At 39.1% G+C, this 25,549-nt stretch overlaps 1 protein-coding gene across 1 annotated transcript in view; it reads right to left on the reverse strand.

Moving 5' to 3' along the window:
- GABRA3 (gamma-aminobutyric acid type A receptor subunit alpha3) overlaps positions 1 to 25,549 on the reverse strand; it is a 361,284-nt gene that overhangs the window by 46,977 nt on the left and 288,758 nt on the right. The window contains exon 9 of the mRNA XM_037133321.2: positions 14,366 to 14,509. Coding sequence (XP_036989216.1) covers positions 14,366 to 14,509 — 144 coding nt within the window. The remainder of the gene's footprint in view (positions 1 to 14,365; positions 14,510 to 25,549) is intronic.

The following is a 25,549-nucleotide window of genomic DNA, read 5'->3' on the forward strand; positions in this document are numbered from 1 at the left end:
TTCAACTAAGATCAGAACAACACAAGGTTGTCCACTTTCAGCACTTCTGTTAAATATAGTATTGGAAGTTTTAGCCATAGTAATCAGAGAAGAAAAGGAAATAAAAGACACCCTAATCAGAGAGGAGGAAACAAAACTGTCAGTTTGCAGATGACATGATAATGTACATGGAAAATCCTATACACTCTACCAAAAAACTGCTGGAACTAATTAATGAATTTGGCAAAACAGCAGGATACAAAGTCAATATCCAGAAATCAAAGGCATTTTTGTATACTAACAATGAAACAGCAGAAGCAGAAATCAAAAAAAAATATCCCATTCGACATAGCAAAAAGAAAAATTAAATACCTAAGAATGAACCTAACAAAGGAAGTAAAAGACCTGTGTGCAGAAAACTACACAACACTGAAGAAAGAAATGAAGGAAGACACAAATAAATGAAAACATATGCAGTGTTCAATGGACTGGAAGAATTAACATCATCAAAATGTCTATACTACTGAAACCAATGTTAAGATTCAATGCAATACCTATTAAAGTACCAATGACATATTTCACAGACATAGAAAAAACACTTCAAAAATTCATATGGGACCATTAATGACCCTGAATAGCTGCAGCAATTTCAAGAAGGAAGAGCAAAGTAGGAGGGATCACAATACCTGATACCAAAGTGTATTACAAGGCCACTGTAATCAGAACAGCCTAGCACTGGCATAAAAACACGCACATGGACAAATGGAACAGAACAGAGAGTCCAGAAATAAACCCAAGTCTCTGTGGGTTAATATTTGAGTTAAATAAACCCAAGTCTCTCTTAATATTTGACAAAGGGGCAGCAACATAAAATGGAGTAAAAATAGCCTCTTCAACAAATAGTGGTGGGAGAACTGGGCAGCTATGTGCAAAAAAAATGAAACTCAAGCACCAATTTAAACCATACACCAAAATAAATTCAAAGTGGATAAAAGATTCAAATATAAGCCATAACACCATTAAAGTCCCAGAGGACAGCATAGGCAGGAAAATCTCACATATTTCAGGCAGCAACATTTTTACTGACATGTCCCCTAGAGCAAGGGACATAAAGGAAAAAATTAATAAATGGGATCTCATCAAAATAAAAAGCTTCTGCATGGCTAAAGAAAACAGTATTAAAATAAAAAGACCACCAACTGTATGGAAAAACATATTTGCCAGTGATACCTCAGACAAGGTTTTAATCACCAAAATATACAAAGAACTTACATGACTCCACTCTAAGAAAAGCAACCCAGTTAAAAAGTGGGCAAAGAACTTGAACAGACATTTCTCCAAGGAGGACATACAGAATATCCAGAGACACATGAAAAGATGCTCAATATCACTAGCTATCAGAGAGATTCAAATTAAAACCACAATGAGATACCACTGTACATCGGTTAGAATGGCCATCATAAACAAAGCAACAAACAACAAGTGTTGGAGAGGGTGTGGAAAGAGGAGATCCTAATCCATTGTTGGTGGGATTGCAGACTGGTACAACCACTATGGAAAACAGTATGGAATTTTCTAAGAAAACTAAAAACAGACCTGCTTTTTAACCCAGCAGTTCTACTGCTGGGATTATATCCTACGAACTTTAAAGCACCAATCCAAAAGGACCTATGCACCCCATTGTTCATAGCAGCACAATTTATATTAGCCAAGAGGTGGAAGCAACCTAGGTGCCCATCAGTAAATGAATAGATCAAAAAAGTACGGTACATTTCCACAATAGAATTGTATGCAGCAGAAAGAAAGAAGGAGCTCCTACCCTTTGCAACAGTATGGATGGAACTGGAACGTATGATGTTAAGCAAAATAAGCCAGGCTATGAAAGAGAAATACCATATGATCTCACTGTAAACAGGATCCTAATCAACAAAACAAACAAACACCCAATATATAACCAAAGACACTAAAATACAGAACATCCTGACAGTGACCAGAAGGGAGAGGGGAGGGAATTTCATGGGACAATGTGTAGGATTTAGAAGAACAAATATAAAGGATACATGGACAAAAACTAGGGGTGGTGGAAATGAGAGGAAGATAGGGAGGGATGAGAGGGTGGGCTGGGATGGGAGTAAAAGAAAAATGTACTTGAACAACAATTAAAATAAAATTTTTAAAAAAGAAACAAGAATTAAAAAAATGAGGAGAGACTTAGGAACTTCCAGGACATCTTTAAACATTCCAACATCTCAATTTTAGGGGCTCCAGAAGAGAAGTTGAAGAGCAACAAATTGAAAAATTATTTGAAGAAACACTTCCGCCAGGATGGAGGCATAGGTCGAGACACCGTGCTTTCTCACACAACCAAGTTTAGAGACAACAGAATATTAGCAACAGAAAACACAGCCAGAACACAAAAAATTGAACTTTTCGGAAGTCTGATAACAATGAATTCTTCAGCCTGACCAGTAAGAGGGGCGAAACCAGCAGCTGGCAGAGCGGGGTTGCACTGGAAAATCCGGTCAGACGGACTCAGGCCTGTGGATCCCAGGCATGGGGTTGCAAAGGGCCGACCCAGTGAGCGACCTAGTGAGCGTGACCCAGTGAGCAACTGCAGGATCCGGCAAAAGTGAAGGGCAGTGGGTTGACTGTGCTGGCGCATTCCTGCGCAGATAGACCAGCGAGGGAGTGGGCTCTGACATGGGCCTAAGCAGGTCCCAGCTACGAGAGGCAGCGGAGACGGCCGCCATTTCCTGGCTCTGACCCTGCCCCCACATACAGCCTCACAACCCAGCGACCCCGACCAGGAGGCCCTGCCCCGCCCCTAAAGCTCTGCTCCTCATACTTAATGGGTGCGAACAGACCAAAAATGGCTCAAGAAGTTCTCAAAACCCCAGAGCCCATAAATCTAAGTGATGAAGAAATAGCAAAACTTTCAGATGCACAGTTCAAAATACTGGTGATCAGGATGCTCACAGAACTGGTTGATTTTAGTCACAAATTAGAGGAACATATGAAGGCTAAACTAATTGAATTGAATGGCAAGGCACAGGAAACCAATAGTAATGGAAAGGAAACTGGGACTCAAATCAATGGAGTGGACGAGAAGGAGGATAAAAATGACCAACCCGAAAAGAATGAAGAAACAAGAATTCAAAAAAATGAGGAGAGACTTAGGAACCTCCAGGACATCTTTAAACGCTCCAACATCCGAATTATAGGGGTACCAGAAGGGGGAAAGGAACAGCCACCAGTGGAAAACTTATTTGAACAAATAATAAAGGAGAATTTCCCCAATCTGGCAAAGGAAATAGACTTCCAGGAAATCCAGGAAGCTGTGAGAGTCCCAAAGAATTTGGACCCAAGAAGGAACACACCAAGACACATCATCAATACATTAGCCAAGATTAAAATGAAAGAGAGAATCCTAGAAGCAGCAAGAGATAAGGGGACAGTCACCTACAAAGTAGTTCCCATCAGACTGTCAGTGGATTTCTCAAAAGAGACCTTATAGGCAAGAAGGGGCTGGAAAGAGCTATTCCAAGTCATGAAATCCAAAGACCTACAACCAAGATTGCTCTATCCAGCAAAACTTTCATTTAGAATGGAAGAGCAGATAAAGTGCTTCTCAGATAAGTTCAAATTCAAGGAGTTCATCATCACCAAGCCCTTATTATATGAAATGTTAAAGGGACTTATCTAAAAAAAAAGAAGTTAAAGAAACATGAACAGTGAAAGGACAGCAAACACACAGTTATTAACAACAACATCTAAAACAAAAGCAAGCTAAAAGGAAAGCTAGATCAGGAGCAGAACCATAGAAATGAAGATCTCATGGATGGTTCGCAACAGGGGAGTAGGAGGAGAAGGGAGAGAACGTACAGAAAATAAGTAGCATAGATGGTAGGTAGAAAATAGATAGGGGGAGGGCAAGAATAGTATGGGAAATATAGAATCCAAAGAACTTGAGACACATGGTCGTAAACTAAAGGGGGGAATGGTAGGGGTGGGGGGTGCAGGGTGGAGGGGAATGAAGGGGGGAATAGAACAACTGTAATGGCATAATCAATAAAATAAAAATTAATAATAAAAAGAAACAATGAAGGAGAACTTCCCCAATCTGGCAAAGGAAATAGACTTACAGAAAGTCCAGGAAGCTCAGAGAGTTGGATTTAAGGAGCAAAACACCAAGGCACTTCATAATTATATTACCCACGATTAAACAAACACAAGGAGGGACTTTTAGAAGCAGCAAGAGAATAGGAGACAGTTACCTACAAAGGAGTTCCCATAAGACTGACAGCTGATTTCTCAAAAGAGATCTTACAGGCAAGAAGGAGCTAGAAAGAAGTATTCAAAGTCATGAAAGGCAAGGATCTGCATCCAAGATTGCTCTATCCAGCAAAGCTTTTATTTAAAATGGAAGGGTAGATAACATGCTTCTTGGATAAGGTCAAATTAAAGGAGTTCATCATCACCAAGCCCTTATTATATGAAATGATAAAGGGTTTTATCTAAGAAAAAGTAAATAAAAATATGAATAGTGAAATGACAGGAAACTCAGTATTAACAACCATAACGAAAATAAAAACGAAGGGAACCCAAGGAAACAACTAGAACAGGAACAGACTCACAGAAATGGAGACCACATGGAAGGTTATCAACAGGGGAGAGGAAGAGAGGGGGGAAAGGCATAGAGAATAGGTAGCATAGATGGTAGGTAGAAAATAGACAAAAGAAGGGTAAGAATAGTATAGGAATTATAGAATTCAAAGAACTCATATGTAGGATCCATGGACATGAAATAAAGTTGGGGAATGTGGGTGGAAGGGGGTTTACAGAGTGGAGGGGAGTGTAGTGATTTCCAGGGGCTAAGAGGTAGGGAAAGTGAGGAGATATTGACAAAAAAGTACAAACTTTCAGCTTTAAAATCAATAAATGTTAGAAATCTAATGTATAGCATGATGACTAAGGTTAATAGTACTGTATTACATACTTAAAATTTTCTGAGAGTAGAACTTAAGTGTTCTCATCACCCATGCACACAAGAGATAGTTGTGAGGTGATGGATACTGGATTGTTGTGATTTTATATTTATATTTATATTTACATTTATAATCACACTGTAAACCTTAAATGTATACAGCTTTATTTTTCACTTATACCTTAATAAAGTTGGAGGTGGGGCAGAGAGAAAAAGAATTTTCTTTAGTGATAACAAGCCTTTTACTCAGGAAGATTTCCCATTTGTGACCTGGTACTGCAGACTGAGTCCACTGTGGAATAGACAAAGGGATAATGGAAAGCTACTCTAGCACATCCATACATATTCATAGCCTAGATAATTTCTGTGGGGGAAATTAAAAGTATATCTTAAGAAAGCTTAGCAAATAAATTCATTGCATCCATTAACTGAATAGATTTTGTTAAATACAACTCTGATATTTTGTATCTCATTGCATCTTCTCTGCCAAGTAAGAACTGAAGCTTTGATCAGATAAGATTTTTTCCAACTTCCTCTGTGTATCAGCTTATTAAGATTACTAAATGCCATCTGTGTTATGTATGAAATATAAAGAGTACAATATAAAACATGCAATATCAAAGGTACAAATATCAAGGGTACAATATAAAACATATAATGTATATGTATTCACTAATTATTATCTATGGATCAGAAATACAGAACAGCTTATCAAATTATGCTTTAAATAACTATACATATTTTCATAAAGGGGATCATCATATTTATTTCTCCTCTTATTGCCTCTATTGCTGCCTCTCTCTGTGTGTCTTAGTATGAAGGATGAGCCTTTTAGTAGTTTGAGAAATTTTCTCCTGCCTTTACACTACGTTCTACTATGGCCCATCTGTGTTAAGTGTGATATATTTGAGAATACAATGTAAATACATTCAAAATTCTCCACCAAAGCAGCTCTACAAGAAATACTAAAAGGACTGCTTTAAGGGAAGGAAGGATAAGAGGGAGACAGAGAGGAACACAGGTACAAAAATGGCAATGAATAAGTACCTATCTATAATAACCTTAAATGTAAATGGATTAAATGCTCCAATCAAAACACACAGAATAGCTCAATGGATAAGAAAGCATGACCCAAACATATGCTGCCTACAAGAGACCCACCTCAGGACAAAAGACCATCACAGACTAAAAGTGAAAGGCTGGAAACAAGTTTTCCAAGCAAATGGACAAGAAAAAAAAGCTGGGGTAGCAATTCTCATATCGGAAAAAATAGACTTCAAAAAAAGGGCCATAAAGAGAGACCCAGAAGGTCACTTCATTATACTCAAGGGAAGAATCCACCAAGAAGACATTAACATGGTAAACATATATGCACCAAACATAGGGGCACCCAAATATATCAAGAAAATCTTAGAGGACTTCAAGAAAGATATTGACAGCAACACAATTATACTAGGAGATTTTAACACCCCACTATCAAAAATGGACAGATCTTTCAAACAAATTATCAACAAAGAGATAGTGGCATTAAACAACACCCTAGATGAAATGGACTTAACTGATATATACAGAGCCCTTCATTCCAAAGAAGCTAAATACACATTCTTTTCAAATGCACATGGAACATTTTCGAAGATAGACCACATGATAGGACACAAAACGAGCCTCAACAAATTCAAGAAAATTGAAATCATACCAAGCATATTCTCTGACCACAAGGGACTGAAACTGGAAACCAACCCCAAAGAAAAAAACCCAAAGCACCCAAAACCATGGAGACTGAATGGTATGCTATTAAACAACAAATGGGTCAAGAATGAAATTAGGGAAGAAATCAAAACGTTTCTGGAAACAAATGAAAACGATCTCGCAACAACCCAAAACTTATGGGACACAGCGAAGGCAGTCCTGAGAGGGAAGTTTATAGCAATACAGGCCTACCTAAAGAAGACAGAAACATTTCAAACAAACAACCTAACCCTATGCCTGCAAGAACTCGAGGAACGACAACAAAGAAAGCCCAAAGCAAGAAGAAGGAAGAAAATAACCAGGATTAGAGCAGAATTAAACGACATAGAAACTAAAAGCACAATTCTAAGGATCAATGAATCCAGGAGTTGTTTTTTTGAGAAGATAAACAAAATAGACAAGCCTTTAAGTAGGCTCATCAAGAAAAGAAGAGAGAACTTCCGCTAAGATGGAGGTATAGGTGGATGTGCCGTGCCTTCTCACACAACCAAGTTTAGAGACAACTAAATATTAGCAATAGAAAAAACAGCCAGAACACGGAAAATTGAACTTTTCGAAAGTCCGTTAACAACAAATCCTTCAGCCTGACCGGTAAGGTGCGAAACCAGCGGCTGGTGAAGCAGGCTTGCACAGGAGGTTTCCGTCAGCCGGACTCAGGCCCGGAATCCAGACGCGCGGAATCCTGGCACAGGGTTGGACCTAGTGAGCGACCTAGCGAGCCACTAGGCAAGCAACTGCGGGGGAGACAGCGGGGGAGCAGTGCTGCGTGTTGACTGTGGTCACGCATTTGTGCGCGGGCGGACAGGCAAGGGAGTGGGCGGTTGGACCGGGGCCCGGCGGGTCCTCGCGGCAAGCGGCAGTGGAGGGCGCCACCATTTCCCCGCTTTGACCCCACCTCCACATACAGCGTCATAATCCAGCGACTCTGAGTGGCCCGGCCCAGGTGAACCACCTAAGATGCTAATCCTCACCCAGCTGTGAGAAACAGCAGAGGGGGTCGCCTTTTCCCTGCTCTGACCACGCCCCCACATACAGCGTCACAACCCAGCGACCTGGGAGTCCAAGGCACCGCTTCTCACACTTAAAGGGTCAGAACAGACCAAAAATGACGCAAGATCTCAAAGCCCCAGAGCCTATAGATCTAAGCGATGAAGAAATAGCAAAACTCTCAGACGCACAGTTTAAAACACTGGTCATCAGGATCCTCACAGAACTGGTTGATTATAGCCACAAATTAGACAAATATATGAAGGCAAAACTAATTGAAATGAATGGAATTGCACAGGACACCAATAGCAATGAAAAGGAAACTGGGACTCAAATCAATGGAGTGGACCAGAAGAAAGCAAATAATGGCCAAACAGAAAAGAGTGAAGAAGCAAGAATTCAAAGAAATGAGGAGAGTCTTAGGAACCTCCAGGACATCTTTAAATGCTCCAACATCCTAATTATAGGGGTACCAGAAGGGGGAAAGGAACAGCCACCAGTGGAAAACTTATTTGAACAAATAATAAAGGAGAATTTCCCCAATCTGGCAAAGGAAATAGACTTCCAGGAAATCCAGGAAGCTCAGAGAGTCCCAAAGAAGGTGGACCCAAGAAGAAACACACCAAGGCACATCATCATTACATTAGCCAAGATTAAAATGAAGGAGATAATTCTAGAAGCAGCAAGAGATAAGGGGACAGTCACCTACAAAGGAGTCCCCATCAGACTGTCAGCTGATTTCTCAAAAGAGACCTTACAGGCAAGAAGGGGCTGGAAAGAGGTATTCCCAGTCATGAACTCCAAAGACCTACAACCAAGATTGCTCTATCCAGCAAAACTTTCATTTAGAATGGAAGGACAGATAAGGTGCTTCTCAGATAAGATCAAATTCAAGGAGTTCATCATCACCAAGCCCTTATTATATGAAATGTTAAAGGGATTCATCTAAGAAAAATAAGTTAAAGAAACATGAACAGTGAAAGGACAACAAACTCACAGTTATTAAGAACCACACCTAAAACAAAAGCAAACTAAAAGGACAGCTAGATCAGGAGTGGAAACATAGAAATGAAGATCTCAAGGAGGGTTAGCAACAGGGGAGTAGGAGGAGAAGGGGAGAGAAGGTACAGAAAATAAGTAGCATAGACAGTAGATAGAAAATAGATGGGGGGGCAAGAATAGCATGGGAAATATAGAATCTAAAGGAATTGAGACACATGGTCATAAACTAAAGGGGGGGTAATGGTGGGGATGGGGGTAGGGTGGAGGGGAATGAAGGGGGAAATAGAACAACTGTAACAGCATAATCAATAAAAAAATTTAAAAAAATAAATAACTAAAATTTAAAAAATTAAAAATAAATAAATAAATAAGTACATAAAAATTTAACTAGTTTCTAAGGCTGTGAAAGACACAAGAGGTTTCTTTAAGAGCTTGACAAATTAACTCATACTAAGTAAGTGGATATATTTTCTTAAATTCATGTTTGGTATTCTTCCAACTATCTGTGTTCTTTGAACTTTTTACCTTCTGTAGTCTTTTTATCCTCATCTCTCTGACTTGTTTATTTCTTTCACTCTCTTATTTTCTGCTTTGTGTTTATTTACCTAGGCTACCTGTCTAAATAAGTAATATATACAATGACAGTAATATACTTTTTCTAACAAACGGTCAAATTTCTAGGAAAGATGGAAGAATAAGATCATACATCCAAATTCTCCTCTTAGAAAATTAATGCAATAATTTTCAAATGAAGGAAAATGTAATCAGTGCTGAAATAGGGAATAATGTGAACTAGCCACATATTTGGAAACATTTTATTAGTTTATTTAACATGTTTGAATCTGAAGCAAAGAGCAGGAGCCCTCTTAGAATTATTTCATACTGAGATTTGAAGCATTTGAGAAAGCTACTCATACAAAATAGAACTTCCATGAATTATAGGTCTGTCCCTGGCCCAGCTTCCCATTAATATGATGCACACAATTATGTACATAGAGTAGCATATTCAGAATTCAGAAAGGAATATCCATAATTTATAATGACATAAAAATAATATATATATAAGTAATATAATAATACTTGTATGGAATCTAAATCAAAAACTATCAAATTGTATACAGCAAAGTCCCCCTCTCATAGCTGCCCTAAAGCACTCACCTCATTTCTTCTTCCTTTAACTACAATTAATAGTTTCTTGTATAAATTTCTAGAAATATTATCCCTATATGGACATATATCCCTCTACTCTTCAGTGTTCTGTGCATTCAACAATATATCTTGTCATTCAACAATATATCTTGCAGATATTTCCAATAAACAGTAACATAAAGAACCTCCTTGGTACATCTTACAGAGTACTGAATTGTGCAAAAACATTTTAATGTATTAAATTACCTTTTACTGATGTACATTGTATCATGTTTTTTAAATAATTTGAGATATAATCTAATTATATCTGCAATGACCCTATTTTCAAATAAAGTCACATTTTGAGGTAGTAAGGATCAGAACTTAAACATATGAGGGGACATAAGTCAACCAGTGACACACACATACATTGCCAACAGTGAAGGGAAATGGCATGCTTATATACTGATAATGGCAACATGAATTGTTTAACATTTTAGAATGACAAATTGTCAATATGTACTAAAATTTTGTAAATGTGGCTACTTTCTGCAATAACAATCTTGATAATTCTGTCTCTATCTTAGGCAGATAGTTACACAGGAACAAAATATTATATGGAAAATGTCTACATGGTGTTGATTTAACATTAAAACACAGAAAATAATAGTAAACAATTGACTAAATGGGTTGATTCACATATATGAGGTCATTAAAAATGGAGATATTTTATTGAGTTTCACAATACTATTACTTCCCAGTGATACCAACATTTATCACATCATTGTCAAGAATGCTGTGGCCTTGAAGGATACTTTTCTTTTTAAATTTAAAGTAACTAAAATAGGTAGTAACTAATGTATATATACTCTTAACTTTAAAATATTACTATTTATAACTAACAAGAAACAACAAGTATTGGTGAGGATGTGGGGAAAAGGGAACTTTTCTGCATTGTTGGTGGGAATATAAATTGGTGCAGCCACTATGTAAAATGATATAGGAGTTACCCCCCAGAATTAAAAATAGAACAACCATATTATGCAGCAATTCTACTTCTGGGTATGTATCAAAAGAAAACAAAAAACACTAACTCAAAAAGATATATGCACTCCCATACATGCTGAAACATCATTTACAATAGCCAAGGTATGGAAGCAACCTAAGTGTCTATGGATAGATGAATGGATAAAGAAGATGTGGCACATATATACAATGGAATGTTATTCAGCCATAAAGACAAGGAAATAATGTCATTTATGATTACATGATGGACCTCGAGATCATTATACTAAGTAAAATAAGTCATACAGAGGAAGACTAATATTATATAATCTCACTTATATGAGGAATCTAATACAAAACATACACACATACAAACACAAGCTCATCGATACAAAGAAGAGACTGGTGATTTTCAGAGATAGGAGTGTTTGGGGGTAGAGGGAGGAAGTGGGTGAAATGGATGAAGGAGGTCTAAAGGTACAAACTGCCAGTTATAAAATAAATAAATCCTGGGGTAATGTACAGCATGATAACTGTAGTTAATAATGCTATATTGCTTATTTCAAAGTTGCTAAAAGTGTAGATCCTAAAAGTTATCATTACAAGAAAGAACAATTTACAACTATATATGCTGATGGATATTAACTAGACTTACTATGGCAATCATTTGGCAATGTATACAAATATCCAATCACCATGTTGTATAACTGAAACTAATATAATGCTATTTCAATTATATCTCAATTAAAATATTATTAACTTATGTGTATATTTATTGATAAGAAAAATGCTAACAATATAAAATTAAATAAAAATAGCATAAAACAGTATTAATAATATGGTCCAAATTATGTAAAAATTACAAGGGGAACATTCTTAAGGGTTATACACCAAGAAGTCCAATAATCACTTAATGTACCAAAATCTTCTAAGAAGATGCCACCATTTTTCCAGATGGTAAAATTAAATAATATTTTTATTTTTATTTTTTTGCTTCTCCATATTTCTAATTTTCATGAATGTATATTACCTGTATGATTAAGACTAAACAAACAGTCATTTAAGCAACTGAAGGGGGAGCTGGGTCTACTTGGATAGCTAAACTGATACTACATGAGAAATGCCAAGGAGGGACTGGATGTAAGGAGAGTACATGCATGCAGCTACAATGGCCCTGGGAATTATCTCCCTCTGGACAGGTGGACGTCCCAGGGGTGGGTAGGGTGAGGGGAGGACAATGTCCTGGGCATCTTGAAGCCTCCTGTGCTATGCCACACTGTGCAGAACCTTGCCTCTGGCACACATGGCCTCTTCCAGGAGCCTGGGTCCTCTGCTCACAAGCTCAGTGCGCGGAGAGACCAGATGGTATGTTTAGTGTCTGACCTCGTCCTGATCTCAGTCAGGAGGTCACAGCAGCAGCTGCCCCAGCAGCACAATGCAGAAACACCCCAGGGAGCAGGAAGCTAGCTTCCCTTACAAAGGCAAGGGGCACAGTAATACAGAAGGAATGCATTTTGCAGGTGCTGAAGACAACTCCCCATCCTCAGGCCTCTCCCCAGCCCAACTTTCTCACCTCACCTCCCTCCCTGCCCCACACCCAGGCTATGTAGCACTGTTCCCAGGGAGAAGGAGACTGGGGAAGGGAGTGCTCTGAGCCTGGATATTGGCAGTGAAGGTGCAAGAAGACCTGAGTACCAGGATGGGGGTGTTGGCCCTACCTTTCTTTCCATGGGGCCCCAAGATGTGAGTCTTGAGCATGCTAACAAGGTAGGTGCCCAGTCCAGTGATCAGGATGTGCAAGCCCAGCAGCAGGTCACCAAATAGCAGGTAGTAAGTGTACTGTCATCCCTGCTTCACCATGAGCAAAGGAGCCCAGAGAGGTTGGGCAGCTGGCCCCAGGCCACATTTCCAACACTTATAGAGGGTGGAAGATGAGGCCAGAATCTGAGCCTCAGCCACATGATAGCCCTGCTGACCCTGTGCTCCATGGCTTGGAATACTTCTTGGAGCAAAATGCCAGGGTGCAGGTGGCCAAAGCACACCCACACTGGCATCTGTACACTTCCTACAAAATTGGACACTTGGCCTCAGTGGCTGACTTGCACTGGCTGGAAGGAGGGGACATTGGACTCAGACCAGCCATATACACAGTGTCTGTCTGGCCACTCAGCCTGGTCCAGCCACTACTGACTCCACACATGGGACCCCGGAATCCACTCTGAGGAGGGCAGCCCACATACCTGAGGCCCCAGACTTTCTATCTTCTCCAGCTTTTCCACCAGGTCATGCACTCAGGTACCTCTAGCTTTTTGACACTGTTGTATTACCTTTCTCAAGTATAGCCTTTCCCCATACCAAATACCAAATCTCTAAATCCTGTTGTCCTTTAAATCCACTTCAAATACTGATGTTTTTAGATAACCTCTTCTGGTCCAGGGGTAGGAGAACATGACATAGACAAAATGACATATTGTAACATCACAAGGAGAGAGAACAGCAGTGTCTATAATGAAATAAAAGGACAAGAATACCCTAATTCATTTATAATTGTGGATTCAGAGATCTTACATGGAGACAAGTGTTGAAAGTTCTTATCCCTCCATGGCAAAAAATATCGTAGAATATGTGGGCCCCAAGATATACTTCATTTTTCCAAACACCCTAAGGTTAGTCAGGAATGAGGATTTCTTCTTCCTTAGTCCCCTGAATCTTTTCAGTTTCTAAATAGATATCCAGTTTCTAAATAGGAATTTAGGGCTACAGAATGTGTTCCTATGTTCTATTAATCAATATCCAAGGATGAGCCATTGATTGGACCTGGCAAACTTTGCCAGACAGACTTGTTTCTGACACTGGTGGTTTATTTAAGAAAATAATTACAGTCCTCACCAGTGGACTCAGTTGGTTGGGCACCATCCTGCCCAAAGTCAAAGGTTGCCAGTTCAATTCTTGGCTGGGCACATACCTGGGTGGCAACTTCATTCCCTGTGGGGCATGTGTGAGAAGCAGCTGATTGATGTTTCTCTCACACATTAATACTTTTTTCCCACTCATTCTCCCTCCCTTCCCCTTTATCTAAAATTAAATAAATAAAATATTTAAAAAATAAAAGAATTCATGGCTCATCCCTTGACCTCCTGGATGTGTACTTGGATTCTCTTGGTGTTAATAACTTGCCACCTCAGCATTGGTGGAGTCAAGCAAGTGTATTTATGAAAACTTTAGGATCCATTCCATGTGCCTTCTCTCCTGCTACAGTTCAGTCCTAATTTCTTTGACCTTTTAATCCACTCCCCAAGAGAGAGCAGAGCATGGTGTTTGAAAGCATGGATTTGGGAGCCAATCTGCACAGATTCATACCTTAGCTTTGACACTTACATAGCTTTGCCATGGGATACACTACTGAATATCTCTATGCCTCAGTTTCTTTATAAATCTATTTTGAGGATTACATAAATTATTATAAACACTTAGAATAGTGACTGGTATGTGGTACAGGTTACAAAAATTCTTGTTAAATAAAATAAATACCTGTACTAGAGCGGATGATCTCTGTCCCAACAACATGGCCCAGCAAGTCATACTGATTTAGGCGAGAACCATCCTGTGCTACTTCCACAGATTTGTTCTTCCCAAGAGTCCAGGAATAAACCACTTCAGCTGTTGTATATGCATCTAAGGCAGAAAAGGGTCAAGAAGGATAAGTTGAAGGGAAAGAAAAATGATTATCCTTAATAGTAAACATGCATGAGATTGAAATACAATTCCCATTCCAAAAGAGTTTTGGGAAGGTACTCTCTCTTCAACTGAAGTACATTTATCCATCCATCTAATAAACAATCATTGTATAACTACTACAGATTATCACAGAAAGGAACCAAAAGTGGTCTCTTCTATCAATGACTCATAGTCTTTTGGACTGTCAATAAATTATTAAACTTCTCCTCTTGGAGTGTAGAGAGTAGACAAGGGGAGGGATGGATAAAATATTATCTAATGTAGTTATCACAAATTTAAATGCCTACAGAAACTAGAGAAATACCTTAAGTGAGTAAATCAGCTAGTTGTATTGAAAAATTAACTGTCAGAAGTGTAATAATTTTTCTTTAATTAATTATAGGATAACCATATGAGATAAAAAATATTTTTCTTTTCCCATACTAGGAATAATTTAAGTTAAAAAAATTAAAATTTTGAAATTGAAGTAGCAATAATTTATAATTATTATTTTCTTTTAAAACATATTACCACTCTGATTTGCAAAACGTAAACCTGCCACCATTTTTTTTCTGCACCAGGCTGTTAATGTCGGGTCTTGCATTAAGAATTCCAATATCAAGCACAGAATTTAATACAGGTTAGTTTTTTTTAACTATATTTTATTGATTATGTTATTACAGTTGTCCCCTTCCCCCACTTCATTTCCCTCCACCCTGCACACCCCCTCCCACCCACATTCCCTCTTTTAGTTCATGTCCGTGTGTCTTAAGTTCTTTAGATTTTACATTTCCCATACTATTCTTGTCCTCCCCCTGTCTATTTTCTGCCTGCCACCTATGCTACTTATTCTCTGTACCTTCCTCCCCTCTCCTCCTTCCACTCCCTTGTGGTTAACCCTCCTTGTGATCTCCATTTCTATGGTTCCACTCCTGATCTAGTTGCCTGCTGAGTTTGCTTTTGTTTTAGGTGTGGTTGTTAATAACTGTGAGCTTGCTGTCCTTTCACTGTTCATCTTTTTATCTTCTTTTTCTTAGATAAATCCCCTTAACATTTCATATAATAAGGGCTTGGTGATGATGAACTCCTTGAATTTGACCTTATCTGAGAAGCACTTTATCTGTCCTTCCATTCTAAATGAAACCTTTGCTGGATAGAGCAATCTTGGATGTAGGTCCTTGTCTTTTATGACTTAGAATACTTCTTTCCAGCCCCTTCATGCCTGTAACATCTCTTTTGAGAAATCAGCTGACAGTCTGATAGGAACTCCTTTGTAGGTTACTGTCTTCTTAGCTCTTGCTGCTTCTAGAATTCTCTCCTTTATTTTTATCTTGGCTAATGTAATTATGATGTGCCTTGGTTATTCTTCCTTGGGTCCAAATTCTTTGGGACTCTCTGAGCATCCTGGACTTCCTGGAAGTCTATTTTCTTTGACAGATTGGGGGAGTTCTCCTTTCTGATTTGTTCAAATAAGTTTTCCACTTGTTGCTCTTCCTCTTCCCCTCTGGTACCCCTATAATTCGGATGATGAAATGAAGGGACATACACAGGGAACCAAAAACGATGGGAAGGAAACTGGGACTCAAATCAATGGAGTGGACCAGAAAAAAGAAAGAAACATTCAACTAGAACCGAATAAAGAAACAAAAATTCAAAAAAAAAAAAAAAAAAAGCGAGGAGCGGCTTAGGAACCTCCAGGACATCTTTAAACATTCCAATATCAGGTTAGTTTTAATATGTGTGTGGGTAAGGGGAATGAATTGTGGATGAAGGATGAAGCTGTTCAATTTTAGTATCTATCTGAAAGGAAAAGAGAGACTTCTTTTCTTTCCAGACATGGATTGACTCTTTGCACTGTGGGTTTTATACTTTAGATGAGCATCTGGCCCTAACTCTGGCACCTAGGTTCATAAAGGGAAGTTGACTAGTATACTATTTACCCATTTCATCTGTTTTGGGCTGTTGTTAATGTCAGTGGAGGATTTCCACTTCATGGTGGCATTTGTTATATCCATAATATGCTCTATCTAAACATTTTACCACAAAGTGAATAATTCCTAGTGAATTTACCAATGAACAAATATAAACTCTGTGTCCCTCCAAAACCTTGCAACTTGGATATATATTTCATAACATCTGACATTAACCCTTACTCACATATACTAATTGTTTATATTACAATTAGTTTATATTACACTTCTTTGGATTTTTTAATATATCAAAATAAACCATTTCCTGATGTGCTTGCAATGGGAAATATGCCAAACAGTCTTCATTCACATAAAAATTCTCATTAAAATCATAACATATATATTATTTATATATCATTATATATATTATATATAATAAAAACTCTATGGTATTTTTATATTTGTGTTCTCACAACCTACAAAATAAAATAACACATGCAATCTAATTTTTCCATGTAATATGCCCCATTTGGTTTCAGTCATTTCTTCAATACACTGACAGAAATATTTATAGTTTACCATAAAATTTCTGCTGTGATTAATAAAAATTTTAATAAGTGTAATATTTTGATTCATGGAAGGTTTGTTGCTTAATGCATCATTGCATTTCCCTGTAGCACACTCACTGCATGTATTCATACACCTATTGAACTTTTAGTTTTAGTAAATACATAAATAATAAACACAATAAATAAACAAATCTGGAATTTTTTATAGCATTTCCCAAATTTTAAATATTGGCAAATAATTTTAAAGGTTACAGACACTGCATATATCAAGTAAATCACATCTGCAAACCACCAATATGCATTCTGTGGTCTAGAGACTTTATCCTTTAGATGGCTATGGTATTTTGTGATTCAGCCTTGAAAACAAAGGACCCTCTGCTGCCTCTGTGGTATTCCCAACTGGAATTGTACATCCTTAAACTACTATCATGAAGAAGAAAGAAAACTTTACTCAAAACTCTTCTCACCCTCTTATTCAAAATTGATTCTGAGGAGGCTTTCAAGATGGCGATGGAGTATGACAGAGCAGATAGCAGTTCCTAGTCCAAAAGGGAGAGAAACCTGTCCAATCGGAGGAGGAGAAGCCAGCAAGCCAGCTGTTGCCAAGCATATATGAAAATAAGGGACCAGAAACCTTGATGGTCACGGAGGAACCAGACGGTAGGGAGACAGCAGTGGTACAGTAGTCTCGGGAAAGAACAAAGAGGAACAGCAGGGATCTCCAGGGTTGCATGGTTGGGGGACCAGCGCCCAGCAGCGAGCGCCTGACAGTGCCTGGACCAAAGTTCAGTGCCCTCAAGGCTCCCTCCCTAAGATTTTTTCGCCGGGACCTGCCAAGTGGCCCAACCAGAGGGGAGCAGAGAGGATTTCAGCCTGCCCACAGTTCGGGGGTCCAGCGCCTGGCGTGCAGTATGTCTGGGTGAGTGCCTGACAGCGCCTGGGACAGTGATCAGCGCCTGTGACAGCTCCATCCTTAGGATTTTTCAGCCGAGGTTGTAGAGGGCACCCAGACAAACACAGGAGCAAAAGGGATTTCAGCCCACACACAGTTCTGGGGACAAGTACATACCACACATCGTGCCATGACGTCTGCACAGAGTTTCTAGGTCAGGGCCCAGTCCTCAGATAGGCTCCCAGCTTCCAGTACACCCCCCTCGGACTATCTGGAAGCCCTGGGTGCTGAGGGGTCCTGGGGAAAGAGCTGAGACCCTCAACCCCCTCCCTTTCTGGCCAAGCAAGGTGGGGTGCCAGGAGAGACTTGTTTGATAGAGTTTGCGGAGAGTGTACTGAGGACAAAGGGCCCCAACCGAGGACACTGTGGTTGCCAGCTCAGGAGAACTGAGAGGTGCAGCCTGGGGCTCTGAATCCAATAGACACAACAGCCTGGTCTGCTCCACACCCAGCTTGGCAGCAAACCCCAGATTGGGCAGAGGGCCTAGAGCTTCCCCACAGAACGGGGGCAGGTCTGTGCTCAATCCCGAGGGAACCAGGCAACTAGGCTGGCGCAGGCACCCCCAAGCTCTGCACACCAGCCCATGGCCGTAACCCCTGGGAGGGGAGCGCTGTGAGGAAGTCCTAGTTCCCCATTGTTGGGAGATGGGGAGGGGTGCCAAGTGTCTGACTCCTGAGTGAGGGCTGGCAGAAAAATCACAACAATCGACCCTCAGCCAACTGCAGCCAGAAAAACTGGTTCAGCTAGTTTGAAACCTACAAGTGATGTTTCCTTTTTTTGTTGTTGTTTTGTTTTTTTCTCTTTATTTTATTTTTATTATTTTTTTTACTTTTCTTTCTTTTTCCATTTCTTTTCTTTATCTTTTTGCTTTTTTAAAGTAATCTGTTATTTCTTTTAAATTTTATTACTGTTTCATTTTTCGATACTTTTGTCCTCTTTTGTCAGATTTTCTGTTTTATTGCTTCTTCTTTTCTTTCTAAACTTACTGCTTTTTCTTCCATTCCCCTACTCTTTTTTTCCTTCCTTTTATTTCTTTCCTGGTCTTTTCTTACTTTTACCCACAAGACTAACAATCAACTTGAAAATATGAAAAAACCAGAGCTGGACACATAGAAGAGGCCTCCCAATAGTAGAGTCAGAAAGACAAATTGCACTTTGATGTAGGAGAGAAGCCAAAACTTGCTGCATATTTGAGTAGGTGGAAGCACAGAAAGACAGGATGACTGAAAGAGACTACACCACTGAAATTCACAGGCATTCCACCACAGAAGTTCACAATATAAACCCAGGGCATCAGAACAGATCAATTTTAGAAGCTGAGACTAACAAGAAGAGTTTCAAACAATGGGAAGGGAAAGAAACAATCCCCAAATGAAAGGAAAGGAGGAACCCTCAGAAAGAATGTTAGATGAAATAGAGGCAAGTCAACTATCAGATACTGAATTCAAATCACAGGTTATCAGGAAGTTCAAAGAGCTCCCAATGAGCTACCAGAAACTACAGGGGAGCTATAACAATCTCACCGCAAACTATATCAACATGAAAAAGGAAATGGAAACTATTAGCAAGGCCCAAGAGAAAATGAAGAATACAATTTCTAAATTGAAAACACAGTAGAAGGCATTAAAAATAGGGTAGATGAGACAGATGATCGTATTAGTGAGCTGGAGGACAAAGTAGAAAGAATCTCACAGAAAGCAAGAAAATGAAAAGAGGCTCGGAAAGAATGAAGAGGGATTAAGAGAAATGAAAGACAATATGAAACGTAACAATATCCAAATAATAGGAATACCAGAAGGAGAAGAAGAAGAATAAGGGATAGAAAACGTACTCGAAAGAGTAATGAGAGAAAGTTTCCCTAATTTGACGAGAGAAAAAGTCACACAAATCCAGGAATCACAGAGAGTCCCAATCAAGAGCAACACATGGCGGCCCACTTCAAGATACACCATCATTATATTGGCAAAATTCCAAGACAAGAGAGAATCTTAAAGGCAACAAGGGAGAAAAAAGAGGAAACATACAAGGGAGCGCCAATAAGGTTAGCTCCTGACTTCTCAAAGGAAACACTCCAAGCAAGAAGAGACTGGCAAGAAATATTCCAAGTAACGAGAAACAGAGGCCTACAACCAAGGCTACTTTACCCAGCAAGGCTTTCAATCCAGATAGAAGGCCAAATAAAGAGCTTCCAAGATAAAAGACTTAAATATAAGCCGTGACACCATTAAAGTCCTAGAGGAGAACATACGCAAGAAATTCTAAGATATTTCACGCAGCAACTTTTTTACTGATATGTCCCCTAGATAAAGGAATATAAAGGAAAGAATAAAAAAATGGGATCTCATCAAAATAAAAAGCTTCTGCATGGCTAAAGAAAACAGTATTAAATTAGCAACACCACCAACTGTATGGGAAAACATATTTGCCAATGATACGTCAGACAAAGATTTAATCTCCAAAATATACAAAGAACTTATATGACTCCACTCTAAGAAGACACCCAACCCAATTAAATAATGGGAAAAAGACTTGAACAGACACTTCTCCAAGGAGGACATACAGAACATCCAGAGACACATGAAGAGATGCTCAATATCATTAGCTATCAGAGAGATGCAAATTAAAACCACAATGAGATACCACTTTATACCAGTCAGGATGGCTACCATGAACAAAGCAATAAACAACAAATGTTGGAGAGGTCGCGGGGAAAAGGGGTCCTTAGTTCCCTGTTGCTGGGATTGCAGACTGGTACAACCATTATGGAAAACAGTATGGAATTTTCTCAGAAAAATAAAAATCGACCTGCCTTTTGAACCAGCAATTCCACTGCTGGGATTATATCCTAAGAATCCTAAAACATCAATATCAAAGAACCTATGCACTACAATGTTCATAGCAGCACAATTTACAATAGCCAGGAGTTGGAAGCAACCTAGGTGCCCATCAGTAAATGAATGGATCAAAAAATTGTGGTACACATACACAATGGAATTCTATGCTGCAGAGAGAAAGAAGGAGCTACTACCTTTTGCAACAACATGGATGGAACTGGAAAGCATTATGCTGAGTGAAATAGGCCAGGCTTTGAAAGACAAATACCATATGATCTCATCTTTAGAGGGGTGCATGGGGAGGGAGGGCTGGTATCGGAGAAATAAACAGAAAACTGTACTTGAAAAATAACTAAATAAAAATTTAAAAAATAAAATGTTTAAAAAAGATTATATGTTTCTAGTAATTTTTCCATTCCTTGTGGATGTCAAAATTTTTGGTATATATTTTTTCATGTTAATTTCTGACAATCCTTTGTATTTCTGTGGTATTGGTTATAATGTTTCTTCTTTCATTTATGATTTTAGTTACTTGGATCCTCTCTCTTCTTTTCTTACTGAGTCTGATTTAAAGCTTGCGGGTTTGTTTATCTTTTCAAAGAACGACTCTTGGATTTACTGACCCTTTGAATTGTTCTTTTAGTTTGTATGTCATTTAATCTGCTCTTATTTTGATTATTTCCTTCCTTCTACTCACTCTGGGTTTTGTTTGATGTTGTTACTCTACATCTTGGAGTTGTAGGGTTGGGTTGTTTATTTTTAATTTTTCTATCATTTTTATGTATGCCTGTATGGCTATGAACTTCCCTCTGAGGACTGCCTTCACTGTGCCTCATAGGTTTTGGGCTGTTGTGTGCTTATTTTTTTTGTTTCCAGAATTGCCTCAATTTATCCTTTGATCTCATTGTTAACCCATTCATTATTTAATAATATGTTATTCAGTCTCCATGAATTTGACAGTATTCAATTTTTTTCCTGTAGCTTGGTTTCTAGTTTCAAGCCATTGTGATCCAAGAAAATGCTTGACACGACTTGAATCTTCTTGAATTTGTTGAGGTTTGTTTTGTGTCCAATCATGTGGTCTATCTTTAACAATGTTCCACGTGCATTTCAAAACAACGTATATTGTTTTTCTTTGCGTGAAAGTTTTGTATACAAGAGCTAAGTCCATTTGATATATGGTATTGTTAAGGGCCACAATTTCCTTGTTGATTCTTTGTTTGGAAGATCTGTCCATTGTTGACAGTGGGGTGTGAAAATCACCTTCTATAAGTCTGTTCCTATCTATGTCTCTCTTGAAGTCCTCCACAATTTTTCTTACATATTTGGGTGCTCTTTTGTGGTGCATACAATATTTATGTCTTTTTAATTCATTTAAAAAAGATTTTATTTATTTATTTCAGAGAGAGTGGAAAAGAGAGAAAAAGAGGGGGAGAGAAACAGTGATGTGTGAGAGCTGCATCAATCAATTGCCTCTTGCATGTCCCCAGCTGGGAGCCTGGCCCACAACACAGGCATGTGCCCTGACTAAAAATCCAACTGGCAACCTTTCAGTTTTCAGGCCAGGATTCAATCCATTGAGCCACACTAGCCAGAGCACGTATGTCTTCTTAATGAATTCCTTCCTTCAGTATTATAAAGTGACCTTCTCTGTCTCTATGGCATTTTTTTGTAAATCTATTTTGTCTGATACAAGTATTGCTATGCTAGGTTTTTTTCTCCTGTCCATCTTGGAAAAAAATTTCTCTAACCCTTCACTTTCAGTCTGTGCACATCTTTTGTTGTGAGGTAGGTCTCTCATATGCATCATATATGTGGGTCATGTTTTCCTGTCCATTCAGCTACCCTATCTCTTTTGATTAGAGCATTTAACCCATTTACATTGAAGGTTATTATTGATAGGTACTTATTCATTGCCATTTTCCCCCTTTGTACGTGTGCTCCTCTCTCTCTCTCTCTCTCTCTCTCTCTCTCTCTCTCTCTCTCTCTCTCACTCTTTCTCTTCATCTTCTTAAAGCAGTACCTTTGGCATATCTTGCAATGCTGCTTTGGTGGAGGTATATTCTTTTAGCCTTGTTTTTTCTGGGAAAATCCTTATTTCACCTTCTGTTTTAAGTGAGAACCTTGCTAGGTAGAGTAGTCTTGGTTGCTGGAGTTTGATTTGCATTATTTGAAATATTTCTTGCCATTCCTTTCTGCTTTTTTCTGTTCCTTTTGAGAAATCAGCTGCTAGCCTAATCAAAGCTTCCTTGTATCTGCTTCTCCTTCCTGCCTTTGAGACTCTTTCTTTGTTTGAATTTTGCAATTTTAATTATGAAGTGTCTTAGACTGGGCCTGTTTGGGTTCATCTTGATTGGGACCTTCTGTGCTTTCTAGATTTGTGTCACTTTTTCTTTCATCAGGTCTGGAAAACTTTCCACCATTATTTTTTCAAAAAATTTTCCATCCCTTACCCCTCTTCTTGTTCTTCCGGCATCTCTGTTATATTGATATTATAACATTTCATGTTGTCCTGCAGCTCCCTTAAACCCTTTTCATTCTTTTTAAGTCGTTTTCATTTTGTTGTTCTCTTTGGGAATTTTTTTCTACCTCATCATCCAGCTTGCTGTCAGTCCTCTGCTTCATCTAACCTGCTTTTAGTTCCTTCTACTGTGTTCTTCATTTCAGATATTGTATTTTTCATTTCCTCCTGTCTCTTATTCATAGTTTGGAGAGTCAGCCACTCTCCATGACTTGTATATGGTTGTACAGGTGCTGCCAGAACAAAAACCAAGCAGCCTAGGAAACCAACAAAACCCCACAAGGTTATCCCCCACCCACAATTACACTATCAACAGCCAATGCACCTATAGTAATAAAGGAGTAAAAAGATTAAGACTAGTATAAGTAAGGAAAAATGTATATTAGATGACTAACTAAAAGAAAAGAGATTTTGCAAGGGTATAGGGAGGGACAATAATAAAAGTAGGGAATAGAGACGAGGCAAAGCAGGAAAGAAAATAAAATTTACTTTGTAATTTAAAAAGGTAGGAAGGCAGGTAGAGTAGAGTAAGAAAGGGAAAGTTTTTAGTATTAGGTTAAAACCAATATTGAGGAGTTGGAAGATGGCAACAGAGTAGGAAGGAGCAAATTCTACTTCCCTCTACACACAGGAATAAAACCTAGCCTATCTAAGGAGGAACAGAGCAAACAGCCAACAGTACCCCAGCATATGTGAAAATAAGAGACTACTCCAGGACAATAAGGTCCCAGGGACCAGCACAGAGACATTGCTATAGCACCAGGCCTGGCGCCCAGTACCCTGCACCCAGAGCCTGGCTCCCAGCACCCCATGCCCAGTGCTGAGTCTACCACAGACTCTTTGGGAGCAGTAGGACTGCCACAGAATCCTTGCAAGAGAACCAGGTCAACTGCTCCCTCCCTCCCTGCCCAAGCAGGGTTTGAGATGCAGCAGGAGAGACCTTGTTGCTTGAAGTTGAAGAGAGGGGAATAAGGACAAAGAGGCAAACACACAAGGGCCACGATCACTCACGGAGTCTGTGGTGACCAGCTTCAGAGAGTTGAGAGCCCTGAAGTGACATGCACTGACCCTGATAGTCAACAGTCTGGCTGGAGAAATAGGCTGTACTGAGCAGCAGGCTTCAGTAGGAAGAATTTCTCAAAAAGAAAAACTGTTTGGGAATTCTCCTGAGAAACAGCTGCTTGGACTATTGCCCACTCAGCCAGGCTGCAGCAATCCCGAGGTTCCACAGGAGGCCCTGCATTCCCCCATAGCACTGAGAAGTATTTGGGCCGAAATCCATTGGAATGAGTCAGACTGGCCAGGTGCACGCACTTACACTCCAGCCCAGGATGAGGACCCCTGGGGAAAGTGCTCTGAAAAAGACCTGATCCCATGAGTGGGGCACTGGGGAGAGGCTCCAGACTACCTCCTGGGAGAGTGCTCAAAAGACCAGCTGGGTACACATTGGGAAGGGAATAAGGCCATATCAAAGGTACTGCAACCATTAGCATACCGCAACCAGCAAGACCAGAAAAACCTATTTGGCCAGTTTGAAACAAACAAGAACTGTTTTTTTGCTTTGTTTGGTTTTTTGTTATCTTTTATTTTTTTATGTTTATTGTCTTATTTTTCTGTACATTTTTTCTCCTTTTTTCTTTCTTTTTTTCGGCCTTCCTTTCTTTACAATTTTTTTTCTTTTTTTAAATTTTATTTAGTTATTTTTCAACTACAGTTTTTTGTCTATTTCTCCCATCCCAGCCCCCCCACCACATGCTCCCACCTCACTCCCATTTCTACCCCGCTTAGTTCTTCTCCCTGTGTCCTTCCTATTTGTTCCTCCAAATCTCTCCCCCTTTTCCCCCTTAAATTCCCTTCCCTCTCCCCTCTGGTCACTGTCCCCTTGTTCTCTATTTCAGTATCCTTGTTTTTATTCTGATTGCTTGTTTGTTTTGTTGTTTAGCTTCCTGTTAAAGGTGAGATCATATAGTATTTGTCTTTCAAAGCCTGGCATATTTCACTCAGCATAATGCTTTCCAGTTCCATCCATGTTGTTGCAAAGGGTAGTAGCTCCTTCTTTCTCTCTGCTGCATAGAATTCCATTGTGTATATGTACCACAATTTTTGGATCCATTCATTTACTGATGGGCACCTAGGTTGCTTCCAACTCTTGGCTATTGTAAATTGTGCTGCTATGAGCATTGTGGTGCATAGGTTCTTTGAAATTGATGTT

This window comes from Artibeus jamaicensis, unplaced genomic scaffold (genome assembly GCF_021234435.1).
Source record: "Artibeus jamaicensis isolate MK-2021 breed Jamaican fruit bat unplaced genomic scaffold, CSHL_Jam_final contig_554, whole genome shotgun sequence".
NCBI classification, from domain to species: domain Eukaryota; kingdom Metazoa; phylum Chordata; class Mammalia; order Chiroptera; family Phyllostomidae; genus Artibeus; species Artibeus jamaicensis.